Genomic DNA, 12,006 nt, shown 5'->3' on the forward strand with positions numbered 1-12,006 from the left:
ACAAAGCGAGCTGGAAGCAAATTCCATGAACGTCTAAAAAAAAGAAAATCAATACTTGGAAACCCCCCACCCCCTCTCCCCTTCCCCCCCAAACCCTTACACTCAGGGAATAACATTGAATAACATCTGCCCAGGTCAGTGCTTGGACGGGTGACCACCAGCGCGATCCAGAAGCAAGCGCACGTGACCATCTTGATAAATAAGTCAGAAATCTCCTGCAAGTCATTATTATACTTATGCGTGAAGCGCAGTGGGTGGGTCACAATGAGACATCCAGGAACCAAACGGCGCGTGATGACACTGGTTACGTCGTTTGCATCTGTTACGTTACTTCCCTGACGTAACGGGTTCGGGTTACGTCAGGTATTATTAGTTTAAGCATAGGCAGAGAGATTCCCGTCGCTTAGTCTGTGCCCAGCATCCGGAGAGTCTAAAAAGGTACATACATTCGTTCCGCCCCCCTTGACAACCGGTAATTACGGTTAAACCTTATTTACTTATTTATTTATTTGTTTGTTTGTTTTTACGGGGTCCTTGTTAAGTTTGATGTAATGTTTTTTTTATGTGTCTCTCTCCAACCTTCTTCTCTGTCTGTCTGTCTGTCTCTAGATCACGTAAGTGGTGTTAATTTTATGTAGACTCTCTCTCTCTCTCTCTCTCTCTCTCTCTCTAGAGCACGTTCGTGATGTCAGATTTATAAGTAGGAACGTTTTGGGATGGGAACGTTCCTTTTCTCAGTCCCCTTGGGATAGAAACGTTCCTTTTCTCAGTCCCCTTGGTATAGAAACGTTCCTTTTCTCAGTCCTCTTGGGATAGAAACGTTCCTTTTCTCAGTCCCCTTGGGATAGAAACGTTCCTTTTCTCAGTCTTCTTGGGATAGGTACGTTTATCCTTCCTCCTCGTCTCTCGGTCTAGATCACGTAGTACGTGGTGTCAACGTTTCCTTATTTCTTTCTTTCTAGGTCACTTACGTGGTGATATCTATATATAGAAGAACTTTTTAAAGGGAAACTATTTGTAGTAAGAACGTTTGTCTCTATACAGATTTTATATATTGATGACTAAAGTAAAAATGTTCATGATTAGCCGAGAGCGAATATTCGAGTGATTTGTCCTCTAGAATAGGAACGTTGTCAATAAGAAGGCTGTCCTTGTCTTCTAGAATCACCTGACTGGCAAGCAACGTTTCTTAAACAGATTACTTCCTCTTTAACGAAATCCCTCAGAAGTAAGCTCTCTAACTGTCTGCCAGAATCAGCTGATTGCCTCGTCTCCGAAACCATCTACCCCGCCCCCCCACCAAAAAAAAAAGAAAACGTTTTGCCAAAAACGTTTGCAAGGTGAAGGGTACATTCCTCCCGTTTATTTCAAAACCCAAAAACGTTTCGAAATCGTTTCTTGGTTGAGGATTATAGCTTCCTTCTCTCCATTCGACAAGGTTTACCAACAAACGTTTGGAAGGTGAAGGGTAAATTCCATCTGTTTATTTCAAAACCAAAAAACGTTTCGAAATCGCTTCTTGGTTAAGGAATATAGCTTCCTTCCTTCCATTCGGAAATCACTTGACCTCCCTCGGCGTGACAACGTTTGCGTCAAGGGATGTTGAACGCGTAGTATATATAGTATATACTTCCGGTGGGTAAAGAAGAAGAAGTCTCATTGTTTTGAAATGGGTTCCTCTCTGCTTTGACAGGTTTTTGTAGTTGTTGTTGTTGTGTTTATGTTTCCAGTTCAGGGTGCTTCCTGTTGTGTTGTTGTGCTTCCACGCGACGAAGGAAGGAGATAAACAGCTTTCGGTGAACCGTGGTTGAAATAAGGAAAGAGATTGACGGGAGTTTTTGAGTCGTTACAGCAGTTGGTGACTAAGAGTCGAGGAGGAGTTTAATAGTGTTTTCTTATATTTTCCAGCCAGTTTTTAAATCCTCCAAGAATGAAAGTTCCGTTTTATTTCAGTGTTAAATGAAAGTCTTTTTTTAGAGGCCAAGTTGGTCTATGAAAGACCCCTCGGTAGATCATTCTTATGAATAATAGTCACTATTAAGGCCACCACTTGATAATTACTACGAATGAAAATGGTTATTAAGACCCCCCAGTTGATAAATAATGAGAATGAAAGTCACCGTTTTGGCAACCGTTTGATAATTAGTGTGAATGAAGGTCTATTTATACAACTATATGATAATTAATACGAATGAAAGTCTCTATATTAAGACCCCAATTGCTAATTAGTGTGAATGAAAGTCTATTTATACAACTATTTGATAATTAATGTGAATGAAAGTCTCTATAGTAAGACCCTAATTGCTGATTAGTGCGAATGAAAGTCGCTACCGAATGGAAGTCCCTATTAAAACTAATTGTTAACCCCTACAAATGAAAGAGACTAGTGAAAGAAAATCCTTATGAAACCACAAGTTATAAACCCCTACGAATGAAAGACACTATTGAATGAAAGTCCTTATGAAACCACAAGTTATAAACCCCTACGAATGAAAGACACTAGTGAATGAAAGTCCTTATGAAACCACAAGTTATAAACCCCTACGAATGAAATGTGAATGAAAGTCCTTATGAAACCACAGGTTTAAACCCCTGCGAATGAAAGACACCAGTGAATGAAAGTCCTTATTAAACCAGAAGTTATAATCCCTACTAATGAAAGGCCACCATTACTGACACACTAGGCGACGAAGGATACTGTCACTCATAGCATCCTACGTAGGACACTTTGTGTCCGAAGACGAACCAGGTGCTAAACACGAAATTCTGGAAGGGTGACGAGGAGGAATCCTTACGTATGCATCCTACGATGCAGCCAATCCTCTGCGGGGCTGCCTGGACGGGATGCGCTGGTATCCTGAAGAGGACGACGGGGATGGGCGTGGGGGATGCAACGAGGTCCACTTAATTAGGCTGATCCTATTGCATGTTTTTTTTCTTTTTTTCTTTTTTTTTGCTGGGGGTGGTAATACCCCAAATATGCACTTACGGTTTTTTTTAGTTTATTTTCCTGGCTTGGTTTACTTTGTTTTGTAAATGATGTTTAGTTTTTTAATAATAATAATAATAATATAATAATAATAATAATAATAATAACTTTGTTTTGTTTCTTTTGTAAATCATGTTTATGTTTTTAATAATAATAATAATAATAATAATAATAATAATAACAACAACAACAACAACAACAACTTTGTTTAGTTTGTTTTGTAAATTATGTTTAGTTTTTAAAATAATACTACTACTAATGATAATAATAATACCATAACGTGTGTGCCAGATAAAATGCTATAACCCAACACAGCTTAAATGCTTCAGTAATAATAATAATAATAATAATAATAATAATAATAATAATAATAAAAATAAAACTCTTTCTCCAGTTTCATCCCATAAGTGGGATAATGTTATTTATGAGAGCGTGTTGGGTTTGTGCAAGGCCTGGATTTTATGGTGGCTCGCCATTTGCCAAGTTTGGTTCACAGGAAGGAGAAGAAGCCATGGTAAGGGGATTGATCAGTCGCAGTGTGGCCTCTCTCTCTCTCTCTCTCTCTCTCTCTCTCTCTGTCTGGGAGATATTTACATTGTGAGCTGACTCCTATCTGTCTGACTCTCCAAGATATTATAGTTTTCTCTCTCTCTCTCTCTCTCTCTCTGTCTGGGAGATATCTATATTGTGAGCTGACTCTTAGCTGTCTGACTCTCTCTTAAGATATTATAGTGTGTTGTATTGTTTATTGGATCTCTCTCTCTCCAATCACATCAAATCCTTCCACAAAAGCATTAACTCTTAAATAAGATCAAGCATTTACGTCACTGGGATCATGCAAACACACACACACACACACCTAAGATGATTAAATCCTGTCCGTGCGAATTTAGTATGTATGCATGTATGTCTGCACATACTTTGGCATCCATGTTAATTTGACGTGACTGCATGTGCAGTAATTTTTTTTCTATCTCTCTTTTTATGGCTTATTGGATTGGTCGAGAGTATCATACGTGATCTGTCGACTGTGACTTGGCTATGGTTAGGTTTGAGTCATTGTTTATTATTATTATTATTATTGGCGATGGAATTCACAATAGTGCAAGTGATATATATATTATATATATATATATATATATATATATATATATATATATATATATATATAGACATATGAAAGATGGAGGAATTAGACTAAATTAACAGGTATGCAGGAATTGAATTTGTGCTATGAATAGTACATTTTTTCAGTTGTTATGGTATGGCATTAAAAGGCTGGTAGATGACGGGGAAGGGGGATAGGGAGGAGGGATGTGGGGGATAGGGAGGAGGGGGGAGGGGAAATCGCCTGAGGACCGTAATACCCGAACTCAACTTCCAGAAAGTCTTTCACCTTCAAACCACCACCCTCCCCATTCACATACCGTCCCCTTCCCCTCCCCCTTAACCCCCAACCATGAAAAACCACTCTATTTCCCTTCCCATTGACTCTCCCCCCTGCTTCCACCCCCCCTTCTCCTGCCACCCTCCATCTGAGTTGTAAACAAAAGAGCGATGAGACCTTTCCAGCCACGTCGGCGACGACAGAGACTGGAAGATCCTTTCCAGACCCCGTTAAATAGAGGAGGGGGAGGAGGAGGAGGAGGAGGAGGTCCTGGAAATGAAAATCCTGCTGGGATGGACTCTTGCAAATTGACGTTCACCAAGGGGGTGATTTTCCAGGGCGTCTTAGGCCATCTATTCTCAATTTTCCAGGCTAGCCTATGTCTGGAAGAGAGGCTTGGAAGAGAGAGAGAGAGAGAGAGAGAGAGAGAGAGAGCTCTTCCAGTCGTGTTCCGGGGCGAGGCATAGGGCACGCGGGGGCAACGTCAGGAGGGCAATTATTGTCCTGGAACTGCTGGAAATTGCCTCGACTTCAAACCCCGTTATAGTGACTCGCTCTCGCCCCGTCGGGGCGGCCCGCCTCCTCCTCCTCCTCCTCAGTTGGGGTCAGCTGTTTTAAAAGTACGTAATGTTCTTCTTCCTAATCTCCTTTTTCTCCTCCTCCTCCTCCTCTTCTTCCCCCTCTTCTTCTTCTTCTTCTTCTTATTATTATTATTATTATTGTTATTATTATACTTCCTTTTTCTTCTTTGTATTGTCATTACTATTTCACACTACAATCTATCTCGAGAGAGATTTATACATCAGCCAATGATTGTGTGTATTTGGCTCGAGAGAGAGAGAGAGAGAGAGAGAGAGAGAGGGAGGGGGGGGGCGGTTCGGGTTAACGTTTGACAAGTTGTCTATAAAGGGGATTCCTACATCAGTTAATGATTGTATATGTATGTCTTAAGAGAGAGAGAGAGAGAGAGAGAGAGAGAGAGAGAGAGAGAGACTAGCTTTAACGTCTGATTTCCGAGTACAGAGGAAATACTGCGATGTTTATCAGTTCCCAGTGTTTTGTGAAGGTTCCATACGAAAGCGGCTGCATTATTCAGTCCGGCCACGAGGAAGAGTTTTCTATCAACGGTTCATTGATTGATCGAGGAAGGAACTAGGGCAGGGTAGAGTTTTTTTGTGTGAAAAGGTTGCAAATAAATAAATAAATATTATTATCATTATTATTATTTGTAGAAACGTGAGTATCGCATGAATTACTAAAATGGTGAAGAGATTCCCAATGAAGTCGGTGTAAAATAAAGAACACTATAGTATAGTATATAGATATATATATATATATATTTATATATATATATATATATATAATACATATATATACAAATATATATATATATTTACACTGATATCTTTTGGGGATTTCCTCCTCTAAATAAATAAATGATAATAATAATAATAATAATAATAAATAATAATATTAATAGTATTTATTATTTTTATTATTGTTGTGTTGTTTGTAAATCATTGACCTATCCTCTTGTCAAAAGTCTGACAAACTATAAAACATTATTATTATTATTATTATTATCATCAGCACTAAATTATAGAATAAAAACGACTATTAATATTATAAGTTGGACCCGCGAACGTTCCATTGTCGCTTAAGTCTTCCAAAAAGGCACTGTACTTAAGTATAGAGGATACAGGAACACGACATTCTCCCCTCAGTCACTGTAACACTTGTAATTACAGTGGTAACGACATTGCTATATAGTATTTCATCAGACCAGTTAGGAGCATATATATTGACATATATTTCTAGCTTCCCGTAAAGCTTCTGTTAGGTTGGTTATAACTGTTGCAGTAACAAAGATAATAGGGTATAGGTTATTACAATAAGAGTAATGGTAATGTAATGTTTGTTTATGGAATTTGCTGAAAATCAATGGAAGGAAATGAAGGAAATCAATTGGAAAAACAGACATTTGACAGTTACAGAGAAAAGAGGACTTCTACTTTTACAATCAGAGTAATGGTAATGAAATGATGTTCGTTTATGGAATTCGCATAAAACAATGGAAGAGCTTTAGGGAAATCAGTTTAAAAAAACAAAGAAATTCGACGTTTACAGAAAAAACAAGACTACTCGGTATATCCCTTTTAAATATAATAAAACGTGATGAGCCCGTAGCTGTGCTTTCACGTGAAATTTACATAAAACAATGGAAGAACTTTAAGGAAAAAGGAAATGAATTAAAAAAAACACAAGGAAATGTGACAGTTACGGAAAAAAGAAGACTGCTAAATATATCCCTTTAAAAGTAATATCAATATCAATAAATCAACAGGGAGGGGTGCAGAATAACAAAGATTAGGACTGTTTATGCATGAAATGTGCATAAACGGAAATGAATTGGAAAAGCAAAGAATTTTAAGAGTTCCAGAAAGACAAGTCTGCCAAAAATGTCCCTTTAAAAATGACATGATAAAACAAAAAACAAATCATCAGGAACACAAAATAACAGGACACAAAGGACAGGAGGACAGGGCAGGAGAGAAGTCTGTCTTAAAGCCTCCTACTACGCTGAGTCCTGGAGTCCTTCCTGTACCTGGAAGAAGAAGAACAAGAAGAAGAATAGGTAAGGATATACACCAAGTGAGAAAAATACCGTACCTGCAGAGATGGGAAGGGGGAAGTTGCTGGGTGGGGTGGTAGGGAGGTGGGTGGAGGAGGGAGGGAGGGAGGGGGAAATGGGATGGGGGGGTATCGGAAGATTATTACCCTGGGGCTTAATACTGTACTTAGGTTAGACAGCGAGAATGACAGACAGACAGACATACAGGCGGACGAAAGGAAGAACCAAGACAGGGCAGCGGAAGTTGGTTATTGAAGGGCATGTCAGGTGAAAATTCCTCTGAGAGAGAGAGAGAGAGAGAGAGAGAGAGAGAGAGAGAGAGAGGAGAATTGAATGTCAGACTTAATCTAAATAGTTCACATATTTTCTAATATAACAGAGAGAGAAATATAGCAGGTGAAGAACATTTGTGTAGCTTTTAAAATCAAGTTGCTATAGAAATATATATATTTTCTCCATTTTAATAATTTCAAAAATTTCTGAAAAACTATGATTTTCTGTAATAATAATAATAATAATGATAATAATAATAATTCAAGATAAAAAGAATATTTGCTGAACAGTCATTCCATCAAGACATCTATTTTTCTACCATTTTTAAACCTATAATAATACATATTGAATTTTTGATAAATTCCAATGCAGCGCAATAGCTGGGAGAGAGAGAGAGAGAGAGAGAGAGAGAGGTTTTCGTGCTTTCATCTCATAGAAACATTGCGAGAGTAGACAGCTGTATAAATCTTGTATTGGCTTTTATAAAATTTATGTAATTCTCTAATACTGTAATGCAGTACTGTAATTTTTGTATAAGCCAATCAGCAATGATAGTTAGATGGAGGGGCTGTTATTGATAAACCATCTTTAGATTATTGAAGGAATTATAGGTACTTTTACTATAATTTTTCTTGGAGAGAGAGAGAGAGAGAGAGAGAGAGAGAAGAGAGAGAGAAGAGAGATTGTGGGTGGTCGAAAAGATGCCTACGTTTGGCCAGGTTGGCATAGGTTATGAAAATCCTACTTCGAAATATAACGATACAAAACAAAAACAAAAATCTCCATTTGAAAGTAATTCATGACACATTTTCTTATACACTAAAAATCTCTGCTAAATTATCATAGGAATTTTAAGATGTAACGAATTAATATCAAACGTTTCCACTGTCACTTAAGTTACTTTAGTTTCGTGTGGAATTTCGGTGTCGTCATGGAGAGGCGGTATTCATGGAGGCAAGATTTTATCTTATGGAAGACGAAGGCCTTCCTCAATGTTATCATTCTCTCTCACGCATCTTGTTCTCTCTGTCAATCTGCTTCGAGAAGAGACAAAGTTAAAAAAGTAATTTTTTTCTGGCATTGTTAATAATTTTGTTAATTATTTTAACATTGATAGACAGTAACTGAAAAGTAAAAAAAATCTCTAGGTAGTGACATCGAGAAGAGACGATACGAAAGTCATTTTTTCTGGCATTGTTAATCATTTTGTTAATTATATTAACATTGATAGACAGTAACAGAGAAGGAAAAAAAATCTCTAGGTAGTGACATCGAGAAGAGACGATACGAAAGTCATTTTTTCTGGCAGTGTTCATCATTTTGTTAATTATTTTAATATCGATAGACAGTAACAAAAAAGTAAAAAAAAAAATCTCTAGATAGTGACATCGCGAAGAGACGATGGGAAAAAGTAGTTTTTTCTTACATTGTTAATAATTTAAAAAAAATTATTTTTACCTTTGGAAAATGATAGACAGAAACGGAGTATTAAAAAATCACTTGGAAATGTTGATATATAACTTTTGTTTTCGTTCACCAGTCGGGTCATAAAACTATTGAAAGTTGCTAAATTAAACAGAAAGATTTTATATGCTTTTTGCCTTGTCATCATGAAGTCATGTTAAAAAACTGATGAGAAAAACTTCAGTGGAAAAGAATGTAATATTTTTTTTGTCAGTTTTTCGACTTTTGTCTTTCGTTTATGAGTCGGGTCAAAATAATGAAAAAAGCAAAAAAGTAACTGAAAAAACAATTGAAAAGCTCTGACGAGTGTTTAAGCAATTTTCCTAGCTTTTAATCAAACGTAGCCAGAAACTGTAAAGTGCAATAAAAAAAAGTTAAGATTTTACATTCAGTTTCGATTTAAAATGTACTTTACAGAAGGTAGGAAATTATACTGGGGGGAAAAACAATGAAAAAATTAATATATTTTCGCGTGTACGAATTGGTTGTATTTGAGAGCCTTTTATTGAGAGAAAAATAAAACAAATAACAGATCACGTTTTCGTTTTTATGAGACAGAGTTGAAAATTAGATTTAAAAAAATAATAAAAACACCGGACAATTCGTGTAAATACAGAAAATAGTATTTTTCAGAAATGCCTAAAAAATAATACTTTAAGACAAAAAGCGGTTTAGATATTCTTACCCACAAAATAAAGTCGGATTGCAAATCGGGGTTTTTAAGTAATATCAGAAAACGTTAAACAAATTTCTGTTCTTAACTTACCTGAAGATGCCGCTATGAGCAGAACTAAAAACGTAATCATTTTTATCTGAAGTTGCTTCACAAACGCGTCGTGAAAGACATTAAATAACGCCGTTTGTGCTCGCACCACAAATCAATAATAAACAAAAATAAATAAATCACACACTGCTAAAACCAGTCTTTCTCAGAACGCTCTCGACGCAAGTCAGACTTAAGGTTACCGGAGCGTCGCGCGCTACGTCCACCTCTCACGAGCGCTCACAGTATACTGAATTTTTCAATGGGAACCTGGAATGAATGGACCTCGTGTACTCAGGGAGGGAAGCGGAATCGGTGACATCCTACGGGCCACCCACCCACAACTGCCAGCGACTCCCTTTCCTCCCTGGCGTCTCTACCTGACTAGCATACGCCAGCCTCATTAACGCATCCAAACATATTTTTTTTTATTAATTTTTTTTAACGATCTCTGGTGGGTATTTCTTAGCCACGTTGCTTGAGGATCAGTGCTTGATTGTACAAAAATCTCCTGTTAAATTGATTTTGTAAGTGATATTGATTTTGTTTTTATGGAAAGATGAAATCACGTGATAAAGTGGTATTAAATCAAATTCATTATTCAAAATACTACAGCAATTTAAAAGGTCAAAATAGGAAATTAATTGAATAATGAGACTATTAAAATGTAATTCAATCAATATTTAAAATTTAATATATACAAAAACAAACCAAAATTGATGATTTCACAAAATGATGCCACTTCCTACGAGCTTTCGAGAGAGCAAGATTTTCTCGAGGCCCTGTTAGAGGTAACGTTACATTCTCTCTCTCTCTCTCTCTCTCTCTCTCTCTTCTCTCTCCTCTCTCTCTCCGTGTGGAGTGCCCACCCCACGAAGAGGCACCTCAAGGGCAGCAGCGTAATCGAGGGTGACTGGACGGGGCATCAGATTCTAGAATTTTACTCCTACCTCCCTTCTTGGGCATTTGATATCGAAGGCTTTCGACGTGCCCGGTCGAAACGTGGAGGGGTGACCGATAAAGTATTCCAGAGACCATCGTTGCTATGGTTCCTTTTGACCAATTTTGGGGAATGTGGGTATATTATGATATACCACCGTTAATTCAAGTCAAAGTAATTTAGGGCACGCACTACGTAACATCACCGAGATCTCGCACTAAAGTAAAAGTACTTGAATTTCAGTGCGGCAAAAGATGGTCTAAAAGCTGCCGAGTCATCTTCGATACGAACCTTTTGAGAGAGAGAGAGAGAGAGGGTATGACCATGGGCAGTCTAGGAGGGCATGCAGCGTGGGTCGCGAGTTTCATCATCGGAGAGTGACCACTCTTGCAAAGAGAGATCCCCGAATTTTTTGCCCCGTGGTTTTTTTTATTTTTTTAGTTTTTTTTTCTAGTTGTGTTATTTTTTCGTTAGTAGAATTCGTGGTATTTTGATTTTGGGTATTTTTTTGTTTTTTGTTTTAAATTTCATGTTTATTTTTCAGCTTTTTTTGAATGAATATAAATTTGTATATACATACTTTTACTTTTAATGTATATATATATATATATATATATATATATATATATATATATATATATATATATATATTATTGTGTGTGTGGTGTATTGTGGAAATTAACACTTCTCGAACTGCACTGGACAATGGCTGTGAAATTCTCTCCATGCCTCCGTTTTCCCATTTTCCCTATAATTTCCCATCTTCCAGCGGCACCTCTAGCCACTGACATGCTCATGAAGTTTCTCCTTACTTCCGTTTCCCCACTTTTCCCATCACCTCCCGGTACCTCATGAGCTTACATATTTCATAATAGGCCTTAGCTGTCATGTACGACGGGTAGTGAGTCATAACGAGACCTGAAAGCGAGCCGAGTAACACCAGGATATAAACATGGGTCTTCTCTCGGCCTAGGCGCGGCAGCCCCGCCCCCTCCTGATGACATCATCAGGAGAAGCGTGACGTCACGGAGTGCGGGTTGCGTGCTGCTTAGGGCCTTCACAGTTTTCCAGTATATTCAGTCATTGCCTTTTGCTCTGAAATGCTGAAGGTTTGTTGTAAGTTATTACGACTTTTTTTTCACATTTTTGAGTAAATAGGGATTGATTATACGCATTTCTTGTATTTATTAGGAGTAGAATTTGACGTATCACCTTCGACAGCAGAGCCTTCCCAGAGTTTGGTCAGAAGAACAGCTATTTATTTATTTCCCCGTGAGTATCGTCACACCACCTTTAACGTCATCTTGAACTGTGACATATCAATAGTTAAATGTCGCTCAGCGCGACATCGCGAGCGAAGACTTATCAAGAGAATTTTAAATTCAACCTTTCCTCTCGAAGTCACAGACCTATACGAAGCCTGCCGCTGAAGTAAACATCCCCCCTCCCTCCTTCCGATCCGTCTTGTACGCGGAATAATGGATTGCTTTGCAGGTGCAGGTATATACGTATATATATTTCCTTTAGGAGTGCGATTGCGTCATTGCTTGCTGGAGCC

At 37.7% G+C, this 12,006-nt stretch overlaps 1 protein-coding gene across 1 annotated transcript in view; it reads right to left on the bottom strand.

Annotated features, from left to right (window-relative positions):
- The window catches only part of LOC135203743 (uncharacterized), a 50,184-nt gene extending 40,419 nt beyond the window's left edge, over nucleotides 1-9,765 (bottom strand). Inside the window, 1 exon segment of the mRNA XM_064233684.1 lies at nucleotides 9,512-9,765. Coding sequence (XP_064089754.1) covers nucleotides 9,512-9,551 — 40 coding nt within the window. The 5' untranslated portion in view covers nucleotides 9,552-9,765.
- Nucleotides 9,766-12,006: the final 2,241 nt, after the last annotated feature.

The sequence above is a fragment of the Macrobrachium nipponense genome, chromosome 36, assembly GCF_015104395.2.
Source record: "Macrobrachium nipponense isolate FS-2020 chromosome 36, ASM1510439v2, whole genome shotgun sequence".
Taxonomy (NCBI): Eukaryota; Metazoa; Arthropoda; class Malacostraca; order Decapoda; family Palaemonidae; genus Macrobrachium; species Macrobrachium nipponense.